The 24,652-nt window shown below is 20.5% G+C and overlaps 2 protein-coding genes across 3 annotated transcripts in view; one reads left to right on the top strand and one right to left on the bottom strand.

Annotated features, from left to right (window-relative positions):
* The window catches only part of LOC128960786 (protein turtle homolog B-like), an 86,506-nt gene extending 85,289 nt beyond the window's left edge, over positions 1–1,217 (bottom strand). For both annotated transcript variants that reach the window (XM_054306923.1, XM_054306931.1), the window contains exon 1: positions 827–1,217. In XM_054306923.1, coding sequence (XP_054162898.1) covers positions 827–911 — 85 coding nt within the window. In that variant the 5' untranslated portion in view covers positions 912–1,217. The remainder of the gene's footprint in view (positions 1–826) is intronic.
* Positions 1,218–2,419: 1,202 nt separating this feature from the next.
* LOC128960828 (protein turtle-like) overlaps positions 2,420–24,652 on the top strand; it is a 55,249-nt gene continuing 33,016 nt past the window's right edge. The window contains exon 1 of the mRNA XM_054306968.1: positions 2,420–2,501. Coding sequence (XP_054162943.1) covers positions 2,420–2,501 — 82 coding nt within the window. The remainder of the gene's footprint in view (positions 2,502–24,652) is intronic.

The following is a 24,652-nucleotide window of genomic DNA, read 5'->3' as shown; positions in this document are numbered from 1 at the left end:
ATACATATTTCTACCTCTAATTATCAGCTTCAGGCTATTGAAATTATATATTTTTTTTATAGATAATATATTTACTAAAAAAGTAAAATTTTTTATATTATATTATACTAAATATTTTTATGTTTGTAAACAGAGATTTGTGGGTATTATGTTATGAGAAGCTACTATATATAACAAGTAGATCCAAGTGAGAGCTTAGGACATACTATACATACACAACACTAGACTTGTATAGCAGTGGGTGTGTTGGGCCGAGAGTTGGGCTCTATTGTACTGATGACCGGTTCTTATAGTTATTTCCATAGCTTTCCACTCCTATGTGTCTGATATTGAATTGCATTTTATTGAGGGCTTCACTCACCCAATGGCTTCTCAATACAAATAAGTGAATGAATTTTTTGTATGATATAAACACTTATTTTTTAAATTAGTAAATAAATTATTTGCTTTTACATTATGTTTATTCATAAAAACATATAAAACATTGCTTTAAATTAAAGTTAAAAATATATTTTGTTTTGATATTTATTTGCATTTAATTTAGCCAAACCTTAGTACAGAGTTTTGCTTTCAATAATTATTGCTATTATAATAATAATAATTATTTATATATTATTATTGATTATAATAGTAATTATATAATTGTTTATAAAATTTAATAATAAAAATACACGACTTTCTAAAATTTAGTATAAGACCATAATTTATTTTATTAAAAATAGTTATACAAAAAAAAATTTTTGAAAATCTAGTTAATTATATAATTAGTTATTTTTACAAATAATAATTATTTAAATAAGAAATAAAGTTTAATAATAATTAATACCTTGAATAGTGTGCGTCCAAAGTGATGACCAAAGTATTGATGTGATTGTGAATATCAAACATAAATCCTTATGACATGACATCATATCCTCTTTCAATACAATGATAGATATATTACGATAAAATCACTGATTGGTTCACATTATATATCAAATTATTGTCAATAATTAGTGTCCAAAAAAAGTTTTGCCAAAAATTGCCGCCAAATTATTAGTTTCTCTAATATCAAGTCATATATACACAACTGTAATGTAGTTATTGTTACAGTGAGTGATAAACACCATTGAGAGAGAAAGCACTGCAAACTGTATTAGGAGTTGAGCTCATAATACAAACTGTATGTCAATTGACAAACTCTAAGACCCGGTATCTGACAGTCAGAGAGAGGGCAGTTGAGCACCGGTTGGTTTGCAACACAACAGTGCATGCGTTCAGTGATAAGTCTTTACAATCTTCACTTCGTTATGGTCTTCACTCACGGTTGGGATCGACATCTGTATGACTGCATCTGAATCATTGTAATGACTTACCCGACTGTCCATAAATTGATTCATTTATTCAACTAATAATTTTCTCATTGTTTTATTAAATAACATCACAATGTTTTCATGCATATAAAAAGTTAGATAAATATGTTAATTAATTATATATTTTGAAAAAAAGTTTAATTATTAATTTATTATTCAATTCAATTGAATTTATATTAATTATAATAAAAAGATTTGAGTTAAATATATCATAGTTAATAAAAACACTAAAAATCATTTTATAATGATTTAGATGAAAATAATATAATTGTTTATCTAAACTAATATTTAATTAATTGAATTAATATTATCATAGAATCATAAAATATAAATTATATGTATACAGATAGTTATTATACAGATATATAAACTAATAAATTACATATATATTACAATATAATTCAAATAAAAATCATTTTTATAAAAGATATAATCTTATAATGAATTTCAGTGAAATATTAATATAATAATTTAATTAAATATAGTAATAAAAATATCAATAGTTTTTACTAATAGTTTACACAAAAACTAATTTTGATATCGTTTAAACATTTAGTTTTTATTTCTAGTTGTTAGACATCAACAAAAAATAATAATAAATTGATATAACGGCAAACAAATTATAGACAATTGGGTGAAGCAATTAAATTGATTCAAATACAGTCATACAGATGTCAATCCGATCCATGAGTTCCAGTTAAGACCGTAAAGATATATCACTGAACGCATGCACTGTTATGTTGCAAACCAACCGGTGCTCAACTGCCCTCTCTCTGACTGTCAGATACCGGGTCTTAGAGTTTGTCAATTGACATACAATTTGTATTATGAGCTCAACTTCTAATACAGTTTGCAGTGCTATCTCTCTCAATGGTGTTATTCATTTACTCCAACAGTCAGTACTGTGTGTATCATTCATATATGACTTAATATTAGGAACTAATAATTTATTAGCAATTATATTAAAATTTTTATTTACATTACATAATGCAATGAATTAAAATACAATGTGAACTCTGCAATCAATATTCAATATTATCGATAGTATTGTATTGACTGTGTATATGATGTTATGTAATATGGATTTATGTTTGATATGCATAATCACATCAATACTTTGGTTATCACTTTGGACGCAAACAATTCAAGGTATTGTATTGTAATTTAATGTTTTTATTATATTTGCAATTGATTTATTGCTAATTGATTATAAATTTTTAGTAAATTTTAAAAATGTATTTCTAATATTATTTTTTAAATATATACAAATAAATGTTTAAAATATATTTAAAGTTTTATTTAAATAAGATTCTGATTATTTTATAAATATAAAGATAATAAACTTAATCAGTTATCAAAACTATGTAATACTATACAATTATTATTATTGTAAAATATATAATCATATTTGTTTATTAATTGATAATACAAAAATATCATTTGTTACAATATTATTATTATTATTATTATTATTATTATTATTATTATTATTGATTTATACAAAAATAAATAAATAATATTATAATGAAAAAATTATTTTTATTAGTTATATAATGTATTTTCGTTCTAAATGTAATTATCTATATATTTGTTGTATTGATATTCAATAGATTATTTTGAGTCATATGTACAGTCAATTGAATTGAATTACAACTATATTACAAAACATGACATCACAAGACAACATCACAAACGATGTTCACTATAACTAAACTGATTTATAGTCGTCTATATTCACTCTTTTTTTTTGTTGGTTACTCTCTATCGATAAGACAAATCATTGAATATATCTTACAATATCATTGCCATTGCAATCATCTTCTTTTCCTTTATTTTTTTCATTGCTTTTTGTGTTGACTTTATTTTTTCTGATACTCTTCTTCTCATTCTTGAGGCTTAATAAAAGCGAAAGCGAGAGGAGAGTGAGTTTGAGAGAGAGAGAGAGAGAGAGAGAGAGAGAGAGAGAGAGAGAGAGAGAGAGAGATTGTTTAAGTGATGTGAGGAAAGGGAGATACACATTGAGAACTATGCCTTTACCCAAAATGGTTTACACAAAGAAAAAAGTAAAATAACAGAAAAAAGTAGACAATATATACCATTAAATATCTATATATACGGCAAAATTTGTGATATTAGCTAATGTGTGAGTAGAGAATTGAAACAAATAGTCTACAGTAAGTATTGTGTAGAGAAAAAAGTAAAGTAAAATACAAACAGGAAGTTAAGTGAAACATTCAATGAAATAGTAGAGCAATGAAAAAATTGAGCACTAGTTTTATGAAATGAATGTCAAAAAATATAAGTTATATTATTATGAAATGCAAATTATTGAATTTTATGATAAATAAATTTATGCCAATAAATTTTAATCAATAAAATATAATGTTTTGCTTGTCATTTATAATACTATAGCATTAAAAATATAGAACTGTAATAAATCATTTGAATATTTTATAAATTTTGTTATAACATTTGCAAACATATAATTTATAGATATCTTTAAATAATCTTTTTTTATTATAGCATCAATAGTATATAATCTTATCTATTATATTACATTTAGTAAGTTTAGATATATATATATATATATATATATATATATATATATATTGAATATAAATGTATGATACCATTTTTCACATTTTAATATAAAATGACCTGTCTCCATTTGTCATATGACTTGAATTATCTGTACGTAACAAACTATACATTATCTTCAATACAAAGTGTAGTTATGGCATATTATATAAATTTTTGAATAAAAAATAACCCTAAAAGCATATCATATTATTTGCTGTCATTATTATTATACAATACTATTGCTATTATTACTATTCAATACAAGTTTTCATATAAATATATACTATATATAAAAGAGGATTAATATCTTTTCAGCAACTTTTGTCTTTATATTTTTTACATTTTTTTCTGTTATATTAAATTGTCTAAAAGATATTTTTCATTTTGAAATATATATTATTTAAAGCAACGGTTATATGAAATTACAAATCAAAATAAACTATTTATTTAAAATAAAATTTTTGAGAAAAAAAATAATACCACAAAAAAATAAAATTAGTGATTGAAAACATGTAAAAATTAATCTTATTTACATTTAAACTAATATTTTATAAGATTATTTTTTGTCTTTGATAAATTGTGCAAATTTTTGTTTATCTTAAATACAAAGTAAACCCAATATTAAAATTTTTAGCAAATATTTGTGCTTTCAATTGCAAATATAATTTTTTATAATAAATTGTGTGGTATATTAGTATTTCAATTGACTTTTGAATTTAAATATCTGCAAACTTATTAAACAATAAATTGTATATATTGTTTATAATATATTATTTTAGTCTTATATAATATATATTTATTTTTCTTCTTTACTGAGTATTATTCGCTTCTGAGAGAGAATTATTATTATTATTATTATTATTTCATTTTTAATAAATAGTTTTCGCATATATATAGTATATTCTGTGAGCATAAATAATGAGATTATGTGTTGAAAATGTAAAATTATATTATATAAATTATATATAGATATATATTTATTCAAGATATTTGCTTATTGAAGTATGTATAATGTTGTGAATTAATATAAAACTATTTATATATCATATAAAATACAATAATATAATCGCATATTATATATATATATATAAGTAGATATAAAGAAAACTAATTAAGCTGAAAAATATTATTAATAATAAGATATATTTTTAGAACATAAATATAATTTTGTTTGATGTTTATATATATTCTAAGATTTATTAATATATATTTATTCAAATTAATTTCAATTAAATAGATCTAAATATATGTTATATTTAGTTTATAAAAAATAATCAATTTATTTATCTTTTATTTTCTTTTCTTACTTTATCTATAGCTCTATTTTTATCTCAAATAATTTTATAGTATTATAGATAAAGAGATATAAAAAGCTAATAGATTTGAATAAATTTAATTAATCAAACCATTGATTAATGAGGAAAGTTGTCGTTGATTTGAATCTCACTCTTATTTTTCTCACTTTTCCTAATTAATGCTTACAATTGGTGTATCATTGAGTCAAAGGACCGACAAATAATGATAATAATGAATGCCTTAATGTTTGTATTTATTTATTGCATTGCATTGTTGTATATTTGATATAATATGTATTGTTGTATAAAGTTTTTGTTTGCTGTGTGAGAGATTTTAATTCAATTTAATACGTGAATGCAATTGTTGTGTAGTTTTTCTCACTCAATATATTGTATGCTTAATGTGTGTATAAAAAGCAAATGCAAAATAATGAGAGTCTGGATTGCATTATATTTGTGATGTTGTTGTTTAATATCAGGGACTCTGACTAATAAAAAATACAACACACTTTATATGATGTAGTTGTTGTTATTGTTGTTTTTGCTGTAAATTTAGTGTTTATATAATTTTTGAGCAAATATAACGTTAAAGCTAATAAAACAAAAATTATTTTACTATATCTTGTTGTATTGTTTTGATAGCAAACCTTAACTAATACAATAAGTATACTTATATAAAGACTCAATATATTATAAACTGTATTATACGAAAACATACAATTAACCAGAATATGCATATAATATAAACTTACTATATATTGGGTATAAAATACATTATATAATAAACAATGTATTGGTATATATAGTATTATAGTGACGGGTTTGGTGTAATGGTGGTCGTGTAGTAAAGCCTTATCGATTAGACATGCAAACTGTGCCTTTTAATAGCTAACACACACACTATATATATATATAAGTTATATATATTATTGATGCTAACGGTGCTTTTATTACGGGTAGAGACTATTTTGGCACATATTCTGGCATTTTTTCACTATAAGTTATAGCCAATAACAATAGGTATTCAATAATAATGACTATATGTATGAATACTTGTGAAAAGTGGATGTCTTTTCAATGTCTGTATTAAAGATATCTCTCACTTTCTCTTTTTATATATAATCTCTCATAACATAGTATTATGGCTTAACTTAGGAAAAACACATTGAATTTGTAGCGAAACTAACATTTATAATAAAGATTAGTTGAGAGTCTTAAAGAAACTTTAGTTTTAGGGTTTTTTTCGGTGAAACTTAAGATTAAGTTTTTTTTATTTCGGTTGCTTTTGTTTTAAACTATACGATGAATATCTTGATAAGTATTATTTTGGTTTATAGTTTGGCTAATAAAATAACATTTATGTGGATCATAATCAATACACATGACTTAACACAATAAACACAAACAATTTATTTTTTAGATAGTATTAATTCTCATGTAAACAATTGATTAATTAAAATTTATTCTAAAAACTAATAGATTTTTTTAATTTTTTTACCTGTTTTCTTAATAATACTAACTTTTTAAAAGATATTTTTAAATAATAAAATATATTAACAATAAATTTACATATTATTTTATTAGTTTCATTTGTTTTGTTAGTAAAATATATTTTTAACTTAAACAAATAAGATAATTTTTATGTGAATTGCATTTATTAAAAATTTACTTTATATTTATTATATATATATATAAACTGATTATTATCGTTATACAGTATATATATATATATATATATTTACACCATTAATTTACAGTATACAGTATTTTATTGTATTAAAGTAATAAATGAATATTAAAATAATATTTTTAAATAAAGGTTTTTATGGAAAAACATTTAAGAATTTTAATGAAAATATTTCTAATTTTGACGCTATTTTAATGAATACATTAATGTTATTTACTGTAAATTCATAAATATATAAAATACATGATTTAATCTTAAAACTTATTATCTATTAAAACGATGTGTGTTTGAAGTATTTAAAAATATAAATAACTTTATACTAAAAACCCTCTGAGAATATATAAATATTAATAAAATGAATCATATCTTTAGTATTGAAATTATTTACTTTGAATTTTGATGACAATTCAAAAAAAAAAATTCAAACCGTATAACATCTAATTCCTTATATAAAATAGTTAGATTTGTGTTTATGTATGTATGTGTGTGTATGTGTAGTAATTTTAATATTTGCTTTTTAAAACTAAAATGTCATGCGATGTGAATATATTTTTAACTATGATATACGATCTATTGTATAAAGTAATAAAATATATGACGAAAGTACAGTATATTTTGTATCAAAAAAGTAATATTTGAAAAACTGTCCATTTTTTGATGAAAATTGTTGATAAATATTGCTTGTCCTGCAATTCTTAATAATATTTGATAGCCTCAGGTTATGAAACAATATTTGGTTGAAATCACTTCAAATCACATGCCATCACATATCTAGCGTTAAAATATTATAACAAATTTTACTTTATATATAAAAAGCTTTTATAAAATTAAAATATTGATAATACATTAATCAAATTATTATTAAAAAATACAATATCTACAATATTAATATAACCATTAAGGAATCAAATTATAGTAGAATAAACACTAAATGACCTATGACCTTTCACACTTATTTCAAGATACTTATACTGAAATGAATTTATTAAACTTTTAAATTCTAAGATAGTGTTTGTTATTAATATTCTATACAAAAATAATAATTAAATAAATCAAATCAATATATAATTTAAGTATTCTTTTATAGTTTTGAATACATTTCTAATACATTTGAAAATTTCAATAACAAATTTATAAATTCATAAATTTTATCTTTTAAATAAATATTGAATATATATATATAATATATTTGCAATTGTATATTATGTAGAACCATAAGTATAATAAAGTAGTTATTAGTTTTTATTAGCAAATATAAAATAAAAATTGACTCTCATTTAAGAATATGTTTTATTCAATATATAGTATAATACATAAAATAATTCAATTTTATGAGTTTTTCTTATCAAATGATCAATCATTTGGCTTAAACTGCGGGCGGATTAAACACTTTTACTGTAAGGAATATCACACCCAATGGACACAACGCCCGATATTTTTGTAATTAAGTCGATTATATACTTAACAAATGACATACAAATTATATACTATTATATTAAATCTCAAAATTTATTTTTATCATTTTCAGTATATCGTAAATACACTATTTTTATTTATTTAAATATACACATAATTATTACATTTCTTAAACTAATAATATTTTTGTTAATAAAAACATTTTATAATTTTAATAATAGAAAATTATTTATTATGTTCAATTACATATTTACCATTTAAAATATTATTTTAGTTTATATAATTATATGATTTGTAATAACATAAATTTAAAATTTTTTAAATTATTTTTAGAGTTACAAAATTTAGAAAATATAAGTATATTTTAGTTTTTTTAAAATACGTGCTATGCTTTAACGACAATAAAAAGGTATATTTTATTTTATTTTAGTAAAATGTTGATAAAATTGTCTAAAAAACAATATATTTTTGTTTTTTGCTAAACATTTGATATTTTTATGAAATATAAATTTTGTGATCTAATGTTATATAAACCATATTGCTGTTTAAACAACAAATATATCAATAATATTTACCATCAGTGATGTATAAGTTATTTATTAAATTAAATATTTATTTTTTATTATATACAGTATTTCATGATTTATTTTATATAATATCAAGTAATTTACTGAATGTATGCGTTGAACCATAACATGTAATTCATAAACATGAGATGTTATCTATATATTTTAGCAATTTTTATACACTTGATTAGGTTTTTTGCAACACCACACACACACATACACACACACAATATATATATATATATATATATATTATGATAAAATTTATATATACCAGTAAAACTCAGATCGGTAACTTATTAATTGGTCCATGTTACTTTAATTATTTTAAATACATTAAAAAATAAATTTATATTACATTTAATAGTTTATTTTTGCATAAGCAAAGTGTATATTATAAAATTAGGATAAAATACCTAAGATAGTTAAATTAAAAAATTTATCATGATAACACTTTTGAGCTTTACTCATATATACAGTATAATATCTATGCAATACATTTGCATAATGTTTGTGACAAATATGGATAAACAACATATGTTTTTAACAATAATAAAATAAATATTATTTAAAACAAGAATACTATTTAAGAAATTAAAATATTTATTTGCTTATGCGTGCAAAATACATTAAATAAAATACAATACAATAATATACAATAAATTAAAATGTTTAAATATATGATATAAATAAATTCAATGATTCATACAATAATAATATTATTTTGCTGTATTATTATTAGGAATTTTATTTTACTAGCAATATATTATTTAATAAATTTATTAACTACACTATACTGTACATATATAAGATTTTAAAAATTTATTTTAAACCAAATTCAATAACAAATAAATCATATAATTAGAAATTAGTTTTATAAAATATATTATTAAGAATATGCGGCAATATTTTAAGACAATGTTTATATTTTATTATATTACATTAAAAACTTACAATTTTTAATTGAATAATTAAATTTATTTTAACTTTGACTCAAATTTTAAAATTTTAATTTTATATAAACTATAGTCTTTATGATATCAAAAATATTACACTCCAATTGATTTAACAATTTTAAAAACAACAATATTATATTAATTGCAAACGTGTCATATAATATTAAACATATAACAAAGTATCAAAATTTTTGACATTGTCTCTAAATATATTGTTAATAATACTTGTATTATTTCAATACTTAAATATAGTTTTTGATATAATATATTCAATACACATATATAATACATAAGCCGTTAGCTCACATGTGTTTACTGGCATTTGTATCTAACTGCTCATTAGAGTGGAAATTCAGCGCTCATTTGAACGGTTGGCCCTCAAGAATATTCTCAATATTGTTATATATTATTATAGCAATGCTTTTTATATTGTCAGCACATGTAGATAATAGTTATCAGCAAAAATACATACAACACAAAAATTTACGGATTGAGGGTTTTTTGAATTTTATATATAAAACATTGTTTTGGTATATATTATTTTTCTGTATTTGCATTAAATTAATTATTTTGATATAACTTTTATACAATTTAATATATAATATTATATATTGTTTGTCAAAAATAATTATTTTATTTTTTACATTTGACTGGTCTATAATAAAACTTGTAATTTTGAGCAAAAATTCTCTAATTAAATATACAGTTGACTGCAAAACAATGTTTCAGTTATAATGATAAACCCTTTTTTTCATTACATGGACTATCATAATGATTTTTGTTGCGCTCATATAATATGTAGTGTCATGTTATATGTATGTCCTCCCAGTGCTCAGTATTCCATAGCTGTGCTCTCACTCATACCTCACTTTCCAACTCATTGATCACTATATGTGGACAGTTGTCAGTTATATTGGCAAAGCTTTTGGTTTCTCATTTAGTTTTCTGTTATGTTTTGTTTTTATATTTTATTTCAGTTTGTCGTTAATCTCAGTCTATAAATGCCAGACATTGTAATAATATGATATAAAATGCAACGAAAAATCCAAATGGATTATTACAATGTATTGAATAAATGTTAACAAACATTACCATCAGTTACTCATAGATTCACTTTCATATCATTATAAATATGGTGTGACTTGTGATCCCTGACCGCACAGTCAGTCATAAAACATTAATGGTTTGTTCATTCCCTTTGAGATGAAAGTCAAACAAACAATATAAAGAAATGGGAAACAAAAACTTGAAAACTAGTGATAAAAGTAATGAAAGTTTTGCTCCCATTTTCTTTAGCTTTTAATGTATTGTTTTCGCTGACATAGCTTTTAGACCATTAATTTCAAATAAATATGTTTTTATGATTAAATACAATAAAATAAATTGTTTATACTATGACTGACCCAACATCTAAACATTATTATGTTATCTCTTTAAAAATTATATGTAATTTAACAAATAAATTGTTATAATTTTATTTCTGTAAACAATATACTAAATTGTATAAACTATACAAAATATTGTAAATGTTATCAGTAATCATGTTTAAATAATGTATATTTAATTATATTTTAAGAAATTCATTATTATTATTTATTTAAATTTTATATATTGATAAAATATATTTATAGATATATATTTAATAATTAATATTTTAGATAATTACACAATTTTTATCAAATTGTATATTATTAAATTTAATGACAGCTTTGAAATAATAACTAACAAACTTTAATTTATTGTATATATTATTTAATAATTAAATTATAATTTATGTTGATAATGTTAAATCTGAGTTTATGTATGATCAATAAAGTATACTACAGTTTTAAATTATGTATGATTATTAATTAATAACATAAAAACTAAAAAATATCAAATGATATAATAATAATTATTATAATTATATGTGAATATATTTATATATACATTACATTATGTGTATACAGTATTATATATATATATTACAAAAAAAATATGATAGAAATATGCATTTATTGAATTGGTTATACTTATAAAATCTGACCATAATTTTAAAAAGGTATGAAAATTGTATTATAAAATTAAGATTAAATCTAATATCAATATAATTAATTTATTAATTATAACAATTTAGTGGTTTTATTCTACAATTTTACTTAGGAATTAAAATTAAATACTTATTGTATTTTAAAATAAACTATATCATTAAATTATTTTTGGCAGTATTAATCTCAATCATTCAATTTATTATTACATATACAATAATACTGTATTTCATTGTTATATTATTAGATGACGTCAATTGAATGAATAAAAACATAAAAAATTTATTGTAAATTTGTTTCTAAAATACATTTATCTGCCATTAAGAGCCATAAAATATAATCGTATTTTACAAATACACACACAATGTAATCACATTAAATCTTAATATATTTTTTTATACTATGAACTGATATCATACAAACATTAAATGTCACTCTTATATATTTGTCTTAATAATTATAAATCAATTTATTATAAATAAAGTCAAGTTTCATATATAGCTATACGTAAACAAAAACTACATTTTTATAATTATACAAAAAATAATAATGTTTACAATTTATGTTAAACTCAACAAATTTAAACAGTGGATGAAATGCATGGCGCGTATGACTACAAGTATAAAATGTTAAAATATAAAATTTATAAATTACATCAAATTCAATTTATGCTTAATTTACATTTTAATTATATTGAATTTAGATTTTCAATTGAATTATAATTTATATTAATGATTTAGTTATAGAAATAATGTGACTTTAAATTTATTATTTTTAAGTAATAACTTAAATTATTTATATAATTTATTAGAGTATCTATACTTACTGTGTTAATACTATACTCTCTTAAAATGATTGTCTTAAATTTATTAATTACATTCAATTATATTTAATTTTATTAAAAGCAAAATAATATTGTAAATTTGTATTAAAGTATATTTTTAATTAAGCGTGATGTCAATATTGCAAAATATTGTAATTTTATTATTGTGTTATTTACTAATTGGTTTAAGTAAAATTAGTTACAATATTTTTATAACAAAAAATCTAATTTTTTTAAATTAAAATATTTCTAAACATTATTGTTTATAATAAAATAATTATCATTAACTATAATTATAATCTCAATAAACTTGTACATAAAGTATAGTAATATTTAATAATAAAAGCACAGATTATTATCATTAAAATAATACACATGTTTTGTTTTACCAGATGGCCATTATTATCATTATATAATAATATATAAAATATAATAATATTGTTAGTGGACAACAATGTTGTTATTATGCATAACTTTATTTATAACATATTATAACAATAATAATAATAAAAGCATTATATATTTCAATAAAGCTTTGGTCATTAAAATATAAAAACATTTTAAAAATAAAACCCAAATGAATATAAATATCTTCTTTCAAGAAATGTGATATTATTTGTAAAAATTAAAATAAATTTGAAATTTTAAAATAACTTTATATATGGTATACTATATAAAATCATTTCTTTTATAAACATTTTCTATATACCACATATACAATGTGTGTGTGTATGTGTGTGTGTATGTATGTGTGTGTGTATGTATGTGTGTGTGTGTGTGTGTGTGTGTGTGTGTGTGTGTGTGTGTGTGTGTGTAAGTGTGTGTCACTGTTTGAAAAATCGGGTCAATAGAGAAATGATTTTTATAAATGAATCTCTAGTTTTTAGCTAACAGTACTATGAATGTTATGCTCACTATTTTAAGTCACATAAGATATGAGATACGAATTTTATGTTTTATATATTGATTTATATGTTGGTATCGATCGTAAATTCAATGAGAGATAGTTATATACATATATAGTATACGAGAAATAAAGATGAAAAAACTCATTTTTGGATAAAAATATATTTTATTCGCATATAATAACAAAAAGTATTTAATGGATGAGTTTTGAAACATTATATACAAATGTGTATATATTAATATTTTAAGTTTTTATATTGGATATGAAAAAATCTAATATTAATATAACATTTTTTGTTGAATAATAAGCAACTGATGCCATTATTACCCCATATTTTAAGTTTAATTTATTTGCGGCGTAACAGAAGCAATATCAACAAAAATCTAATTTATAAAATAAATTATTTATTTAACTTACATTTGTATATTTTATAAATTACTTAAAATAAAAAAGCAAAAATCTATAAAAAATTATATAAAGACAAAATTAAAAATATATTTTTGCTTTAAATAGTTATTAAAATTTTAAAGAATAGTCAATTTATTAATAAGAAAATATTAGTTAAAATAATATTCATAATAAAATTTTTAATCGTTTTTTCTGTAATATTAATACATTATTTATTTCTAATGACAAAATATATTTATTTTATTAAAGATTACAACATTTATAATTTAAATTAAGTCTAAATCATTGCAATTTTTACAGTGACTTGTTATATAAAATGTTGACTTTAGGTTTACAACTGATCAATACATCTAGTGATGTGCTGATTGAAAAATGCGCAAATTTCATGAGATTTGTCGCAATTACAAAAAAAATTTGATTGCAAAAATCGCAATTTAGACATAGCACTATTTACATATTTAAAAAAATTAACAACATTTTAATTGTAAAACATTTTTTATAAATATAATAGAAAGATGTATAAAAATCAAAATTATATATAAAAATTTTAATTATGAGACAATAAATGTTGTATGGTTTCCATCTAAAACACCTTGTTGAAAATACTGAAAAATTAACGAAAATAAATAATCTATAATTAAACAATTTTTATCATTATGAATGTTCATTTTTATACAATCCCTCAGTTACCAACACTAATTATATCTTATACAGTATATTATGCTGTATTATATGATATAAATTATATGTGTTTGTGTTTGTGGACATCTATACGGCATATCTATTGTAGGTTTTGGTGTGAATTTTGTGATCAATGTTTAGATAAATCTAAATTCAGGTTTTATTTTTAGAAACTCTATTGAGTTGTTGTGTTAGTACACTCATGAATATAGAGTACAGTTAGTAACTGTTAGTGAATGGCAAACATAACATTTGGATGAATCATTAGATCCCAAAATTAACATCACCTGAGGTCTCGTTAACGGTCGAGTCGGTGGCAAATGGGAAATGACTACCATTTTATACAAGCAGTTCATTGCTTAAATATAATGTGTTTTTTCTATAAATTATTGTATCTATTATTAGACGCTTTAATGTCACCAAAAAACATGATTTATGAAAATGTCTTTTCCATTAAAACAATTATTTTGCTTTCAGTTATATATCATTTATAGTAATAATATTATTTATACATAGATTACTAGTATTTATATTTATATTCAGTTATTGAATACTTTTGAACAATACTTTGTACTTAACTCTCTCTCTCTCTCTCTCTCTCTCTCTCTCTCTCTCTCTCTCTCTCTCTCTCTCTATCTATCTATCTATCTATCTATCTATCTATCTATCTATCTATCTATCTATCTATCTATCTATCTATCTATCTATCTATCTCTATCTCTAATGGTATTGACTTTTTTAGTATTAGCCAATAAAATAGATAATTTTATTATTATATTTTATTTTTATATACTAAGACTATGTCTTATATTAACAACATATTTGATTACTTATGATTACATCTATTTTTATACATGTATTGTGTAATGCTATGAACTATATATTATTTATATAACTTTAGCCAATTATTTTAATAAAAAAAATTAATATTAACATTTGATACAATCTAACGAATATTTCTATTATATATTTGTTTTACAAATAATACAATAATAATAATAATAAACAAAAAAAAACTAAATCCATTACATTATAAGACTTTATACAAATTGTAAGCAAAGCTCATATATAACAGTGCATTGAATGAGTTGTTTGTCTGAAATGTGAAAAGCAATGTAATGTTAATGTTATTCAATGCAAATATAATATGACATAAAATATTGATTCATTGCATTGAATTGCTTTCTATAGTATTGTCAAACATATCATGAATTTGTTGAAACTGTATATGGATTTTGTTAACTATCAGATGTGGTTAACTATATTTTGTTAATTTTAAAATCAATTATCAAACAAATTACCTGAAAAATGCCATTTTTGAAAAACGAGTACACATTTTACAGAAATAGTTTGTAAACTAATCAAACTAAATAAATAAATAAAATTTTAAAAATTATATTTCAAGTGTTATAGAAAATTGCAATGTTTACATAACAAACTATTTTAAATTTAATGACATAAAATTTAATATAATAAACAAATTAATAAACAAATATTAGATTATTGAATACAACATTTATATAATTATACGTAATTTGTATAATAAAATATATTAATATTAAACAAACAAACAATTTAATTAAAACAACTCATATATTGATATATTGATTACAATATTAAGTTTTAAGTTAAAACATTTTGGCTTAAAATAAATTTAAATACACATTATATATACAGTATATATTCGGTTGTTTGTTGAGGTTTAATATATCAAAGATGGTATTACTAAATGTCATCAAATTTATCTATAATATAGAGAATCCAAAAAATTACTTTAAAATTTTCACCAAATTATAATTAATTGTTTTGAAATTATATAAAAATATGTAAAAAATATTATTTATTATATTTTACATTAAATACAATGCATAGAAATCACTTACTTATGTATCCATTAGTTCAACACTTAAGTGGATTCCATTCGATTTGATGTTTGATTTAAATTGAATGAATAGCACAACCAATGGATTTCACTTAATTGTTAAACTGATGGACAAACAATTGTTTATTTATATTGTAATTTTTTAAGTATATTTTTATATAATATATAACAGCAAATGTCTAATAAAAGAGTATTTATATTACAACAAATATTTTATAATACAAATATAAAAAACAATTTTAATATTAAAATTAATATTTGAAAAAATTTACTAATAGTATATTTGTGCTAGTTCAAAATTTGTATAATATAAATAACTGTTATATAATAAGATATCGTATATAACATAATTAAAGTTTCTGATATATAATATAAAGATTTTAACAGTGCTTTTGTGTTGTAATTATCAGTACTACTGGAAAGTGTCATTTGGGTTATAAGTTTAAGACTAAAATAAAAAGTCTGTATTTTATTTATACAATATATATATAATAATAATAATAATAATTAAAAAAGTTTTTATACATAAATTTCATTCTTATAAAAGCAATTTATTTTAGCGCATAGTTTTTTATATACATTATAAATTATAATTTATAATACTGTGTAATATAATATATTAATGTTTAGGTTTGTTATTTTAATCATAACATATATAGAATTAATAATATCAAAGACACGATTTTATGCACAAAATTGATTTTTTCATTATCTATATTTATGTTAAAATAATTTAGTATTTTATATTCAAAAATATTATTTAACTATACAAATGTGTGTTAGATAGTAATATCCATAATAGGCGTATCCTCTATTACTGAAAAATAAGTGGTTATTTTATATAATATAATGTATATCAATATATTATTATGCATTTATAGTATATTGTTTCGTAAATATCAATAGGAGTTAATTAAATCCCTTCGGATAAGAAACTGTGTACTGAAAAGCAATAATTATATAAATGAAATAATATTACGCTTATTATTAAAGGTTTTAAACAATCAATATTTTTGTTTTCTTAGTTATAAAATAACGTAAAACAAATACATTTTACAATATTTATTATACTCTATAATATCGGTATAAAGGTTATACACATTAAAAATACTTATATATATACAGTATAATATACTTCATATAGTGTATATATATATATATATAATTAATTATTTATTTTTTGATGATAATAATAGAATATATATATATATATATACTAATTTATTATTAACAAAAATATTTCTATAATATAGTATTATAATATTAAATTGAATGTAATTTTTACATTACAATTTATTTTTAAAATTTTAAATATATAGAATATTATAAATATTTTATGCAATCATATTATTAGTTTGACAAACTTATTTTGAAAAAAATACTAATAAAAGTTATTTCTACAAAATAAAAAATAATAGTTACAATTATTTATAATTAAAATAACGAAATATAATATTTAAATTATTTATACGTTACTAAAAAATAAAATAGTTTAGTATAGACAAACTTACTAAATTAAAATTTTAAATTATAATATTAGAAATTTAGAATTAGATAAATTAATATGATGTATAATTAGACTGACCAATTTCAGATATTATACTTGAAATTCAACTATCGATACTAACTATGACTTTATTATTAGCTAAATTACATTATTATTTATAGAGCATAAAAAATTACTGTTATTTTATGTTATATTTTATATAAGCATAAATTAGTCTACAATTTGTAATATATTTCATTAAATTTAATTAAAAAATAGTGTGGTATTAAATTTTAAAATAACAAATATTAAGTAATTATAATAAAATTCTCATTAAGTTTATGTCAAAGGTTGTCAATGTTTTTAAGATTTTTAACTAATAAAGTTCGTCTATCTATAATTAAATATACAGTAATATACAGTATATAATATATTATATTAATATTAGAATTTAAATTGTAAATACAAAAAAATAGTTTTTATATCTAAAGATAATCATATTATTATAATAATTAATGTATTATTTATAAAAAATATATATAAAGCAATAGTTAATATTTTGCTCACAACAATAATATATATGAAAAATCATTTTCTAGTTGTACTCATTTTTATTTCCCATTGTTAGACCATTTTTATCACTGTTTTCCTCTATTTATTGTGTTTTGAAAACCTATTGCCATTGCATTATACATTATAATACATTTATTTTCACTAAATGTATAAACCATTGAAAGCAAAGTCCAATTAGTTTTGTTGCGCCACTGCTTATGCTTAATGATAGTGATATGTGATGTCAGTTGTCATGCATTTTTGCATCCCGGTGCTGCTTTACTATTTATATACTGCCATATAATATATATTTCCACATCTATGAACATGTAATTAAATGCAAAATAAAACTCAATAGAAAGTCTAACGACACTAATATTAATCTCTCTCTCTCTCTCTCTCTCTCTCTCTCTCTGAAACTATTTTTGAAAACAGAATTTATTTTTTTTAATAAACCACATTTGACATCAAATTTATTTAGTTTTATTTGCTTTCATTTTTATTGTTTAAAAGTTTTGAAGAAACTACAAATACTTTGGAAAAAAGTTTGTAAAATTCAAAAATAATTATTATATACCTGTATTTTTATAATATTTAAAATATGAACAAATATCATGATAGAAATTTATCATACATTATAAATTAACAAATGTTCATTAATATTATGCCAAATATTAAAGATTCTTTTAATATTTACAAATTGTAAAAATATTTTTATAACATTTAAAAAAATTAATGTACATTAATTTTTTAATAACTTAGACTGTTTTATTTTTGTGTTTTTATGTGACATGAAACTATAAATTAAGTTAATTTTTTTAAAAAATTTTGAAATACATTTATATAAATATAATATTAATTTTCCAAATAATGTTGTCTTGAATGACAAAACAAGTTAACGGTTGGCAATCATAATAACCAACAGACAGACCAACTTTCGTCAGAATATAACAGATAAGATATAAAGATATAAATATATAAATTGTTTAGATTTTCAAATTAGATTTTTATGTTTTTACAATAATACTGTAATTGTTGTACTTATAGTAAATACAATATATAATACATGATATATACTACATTTCTTATTTATTATATTTTTGCTATACTATTAATATATAAAGTAATTATACAATATTAACTAATTTGTATACCTTTTATAGCATTTAACTATATGTAAATAGTCATTCAATTATAATTTTTATATATTTGATCTTTATTTTTATTAATTTTTATTAGCCATTTATTGATTTTTATTTACGTATAATTAAAATAGTAAAACGTTTATTTCAGTTTTTATGTCATATAAATTATAGTTATATCCGTCTATAAAGTATAATCAATATTTAATATATGGAACTGTTATCCAAACGGTTGACACACAAAACACACCAATAAAGTCGACCTTTTGTTTTATATATATATGATATGTGTGTGTGTATGTATGTGTGTGTGTGTGTGTGTGTGTGTGTGTGTGTGTGTGTGTGTGTGTGTGTGTGTGTGTGTGTGTGTGTGTGTGTGTGTGTGTGTGTGTGTGTGTGTGTGTGTGTGTGTGTGTGTGTGTGTGTGTGTGTGTGTGTGTGTGTGTGTGTGTGTGTGTGTGTGTGTGTGTGTGTGTGTGTGTGTGTAGTGTAGTGTAGTGTCATAGCTTAATGGAGAACACAATAAAGATATAGTTTTATTGTTTTTCACATATTTATTGATCCAAAATATAAAACCCTTTTGTATTTTTTTTATTATACTGTATATATATATTCTTTGCTTTCACTTTTTGCTTACTTTTATTTTATATGCCATTCAATATACTACTAGTTTTCTATCATTTTTATATTTCTACTCGCATTGCATGACATTTTTAATGCTCTCTCTCTCTCTCTCTCTCTCTCTCTCTCTCTCTCTCTCTTGCTATCACTCACTCACTTATTTTTTACTCATTCACTCAATAATAAAGAATTATAAAAAAAAAGAAATAAAGAAAGAGAGAGAGAGAGAGAGAGAGAGAGAGAGAGAGAGAGAGAGAGTTATTGTTGTTTAAGGAAGACATTCATATCGAGGTATTTGACATCTAATGTCTTAAAACTAAATGATTTATTGCATTATATAATCTTTTTGTGTTTGTTTTTCAAGACATACGTCACTATATTTTGAATGCAACTAAATAATAAATCTCAAATGATATTAATATCCTATTTTGGTATTAGAGTTATATTTTAGTATTAAATTATAATTTCCTTTCATTTATTTTTAAAATTTCATTATTTTTAAAATTTTTCATTAAATATAATAAAAATAAATCATATATTATTTTTCATAGTAACTATTTTTTATTAAAATTATTAATCTAAAGTATCACAAAATAAATAATTATTTATTTAACTATTAATATTTAAATCATTGTTTCTATAAATTATCAGAATTTAAATAATTGTTTTTACAAGTTATAATTAAGGGACTGTTCACATATTACGTTAGCACATATTATATTAAAATATAATCTTATATTAGATTAAGATTTATTTATAAGATTAATATAGATTTTAATATTGAATTGATTTACAAATTGATATCTATTTAAAGTAAACTTAAATTTTCACAGATATGACAAAATAATTGTCTACTTTGTGACTCTTTTCTTAAACTATTATTCAATTTTTTATATTAAAAGCTTAAAAAATATTATTCAAAATTACTTATATTTTTAAGCTAAATATAGTATTTTATTTATATTTTATTTTTATGTTTCTTTTATTACAGTTTTATTATTCGTTTCAATGACTAAACACGAGAATAGTTGTGTTTGTGTTAAACATATTAGAAATTTAAAACTAAATCAATAATTCAATCGATTGCTTACAATTTCCTAACAATTTTATCTAAGTTTTTAATGCATTTTACTTACATTAGAATTGCTTATAAATATTTTACTAGTCTCTCAGTTATTGATTTATTGACAAATTGTGTGCAAATAAGAGATATATATACATATATTTATATCGAAAATATCTAATTTTCCAATTTTGTCAATAAAATTTTAAACTGATAAAATGATTGTCGTTAATATAAACATAAACAGTTTACCATTTTATAGTTTATGCAATTATTAAAAAATACTAGTGTCCTACAGGCAATAATAATAATCAATTTATATAGTTTTAAATAAAATAATAACTTATTATTGATGTTCACATAACATTTCCTGTTTTCACAATTATAGTCAAGCAAAAGCTATTTAAAGTAAACACATTAATCCTAAAAAATATTTAATTATTATTTATTCATATAACTTACTCTAATACTGTTTATGACGTTTTGATGCATTTATATATCAATATTTATGTATAATAATGTATAGTATTATGTAAAATAGAGCCACTAGTTTTTTTAATACCTGCTATATATATGGTACTGTAATATGCATGTAATATAGTGCAATATATGCAATATTCAATATTGACTGACATATCATCTCTACAAATGGATAGTTTGACTCACTTTCATAAGAAATTGCCAGATGTTTACTAAAATTCACATTTAAATGCAACACATTTTGATATAAAGTAATAAAAAAAGCTTTGCTTCAAATGGCATTTTTTGTGTAAAATTATAGTTATTTTTTTGTTTATGTTATACAGTATATATATATATAATAAATTTCTTGCAAAATTGTTTAACTCTAAATGATGTCAAAAGTAATTAAATTAATTTATGATTTAAACACTGCCATAAACTTGTGCTGACCATTAACTGGCATTTCCCACACGGTATGCCCCCAATTGAGAACTACTAAAACAGTAGCTATGAGTCCATATAGTTAGTGTAGGATGTGATCAATATTTACCATTAATCTAATTATATTATTCATAGACATGAATTAATGGCCCACAGTTTGCAGTGTATAATATGTTTAAGGAGCTAACGACTCAGTTTATTCAATACTCTCTGTGGTATCTCTCTCTCTCTCTCTCTCTCTCTCTCTCTCTCTCTCACTCTCACTCACTCACTCACTCACTCACTCACTCACTCACTCACTCACTCACTCACTCACTCACTCACTCATTTGCTTTTTACTCAGTCTCTAAACTTCTCTCACAATTTTATATTATATGTGATATGTTGTGTTATATATATATATATATATATATATATATATATATATATATATATATTGTGTATAAGCACTGATATGTGAACGACACAAAAATTAAATGCCATTTCACTTACAGAATATTTTTTTATTTGATGAAAAAACTGAATTCATAACACAAACAACAATGAAAATCGTTTGTACCCTTTGTTGCTAACTAACGGTTCTCTAGTCGTTACGTTCTTTACTCTAACTTTTATAATCAAAGCAAAAACAAATAATAGTTGAGAAAATTAATTATTAAGAAATTCCGGTACTAAAAGTTATCTATAAATTTCTATCTCATATATATATATATATATATATATATATATATATATATATATATATATATAATTAATAGTTATATATCTAAGTTTCTCTCTCTCTTTCTGTGTAAAAGCAAATATGTAGAAAATAGTAGATAAGAAATGACACAAAACAATATCAAACAGCAAAATGTAAAGACAATATCAATTGAATGGGAATCGGAATTGAGTGCAAAAAATCAGTTAAAGAGTGTGTCGTTTGATTGCAATGTTTGTCGTGAACTTCACTATTATTGGAGTCAATGTACGCTTTATTTATTAGGGATACTCCAGTTGTTACAATCAATATATATATATCATTATATAATATATATTATGTCTATTGACATTTGAGTGTTTAAAATGCTACTGTCAATGACCACAAACTTACTGTAGATAAATATATACTGACTTTTGTGACATTTATTTTAGATATCATACTATTGTATAATAATAAACGTTTGATCTAATGATATTTGGTTGTAAATTTTAAACTTATATTAACACTAATTTATAATATTTAGAAAAATGCATTAGTTAGAAAATAATTGTTTTTTTAATTAGTGCTTTAATATCTTATAAGATCTTAAAAATCAAAATTATCTATATTTTCTATATAGATTTTATATATCTATATACAATATAAATTTAACAATACTCTCATAATTTTCAGTCAATTTAAATTGTTAATTAATTTTTTAAATTATTCATTAATCTAAAAATATTTAATATTAAACATATTTTTTATTTTTAAATAATAAAAATATAAATTAATAATAAATTATAGCACATTAAAGCTGATAAATGATAAATGAATTAAAATGTCAAAAACAGTACATTTTATAATTAACAAATATTCTTAATATATATTAAATAGTAAGCAAATATATATTTTAGATATTTGCTAAAGTTAAAAAATTATAATTAATTTAGTTTTATGACTAAATAATTTTAAACTTATTATTTGACACTTCATTAATACTGTATAAGTGTTATTATTAGAGATGTGCAATTAGATATTTCTAATAAATTTCCCTAATAATTCTTAAAAAATTTCTCATGAATAAATTTCTATGGAAATTTTACTTTATTATTATTTATTTATTATTAATATTTTGCTATAGGAATCCTATAATAGGATCACCATATTTATATGTATTGTAATACATACTATACAATGTTAAAAAATAATAGCAAATTAAACAATAATATAAATTTAACAAATATTGCAGAAATTACGATAATATAAAATACAAAAATATAAATTTGATATTAAAATTAATTTTATTTATTTAAATATATTTATTTAACTGTCTTACAATATTGAAAAACAATAATATTACATAAAATTTTATTTAAACTGTACACCAAATGATTAATATGATTATTAATCTATAGATTTTTAAATAAATTGAATGTTTTGAAAATATCTCATTATATAATTATATAGTTTTGTATATTTTAAACATATAAATTAAATCCATTAAGCAGTTTAATTAGAAAATTAAATGGTCATACAATTTAATTAACAACAACGAAATATTTTATTTAAATTAGATAATAATAATATAAATATTTACCTTTATACTATTATTAATATGAT

This window comes from Oppia nitens, unplaced genomic scaffold, assembly GCF_028296485.1.
Source record: "Oppia nitens isolate AA-2021 unplaced genomic scaffold, nextdenovo-longstitch-racon4-pilon3 scaffold13_pilon_pilon_pilon, whole genome shotgun sequence".
NCBI lineage: Eukaryota > Metazoa > Arthropoda > Arachnida > Sarcoptiformes > Oppiidae > Oppia > Oppia nitens.
Note: the sequence above shows the minus strand (reverse complement) of the source record. Positions and strands in the feature narration are given on the sequence as shown.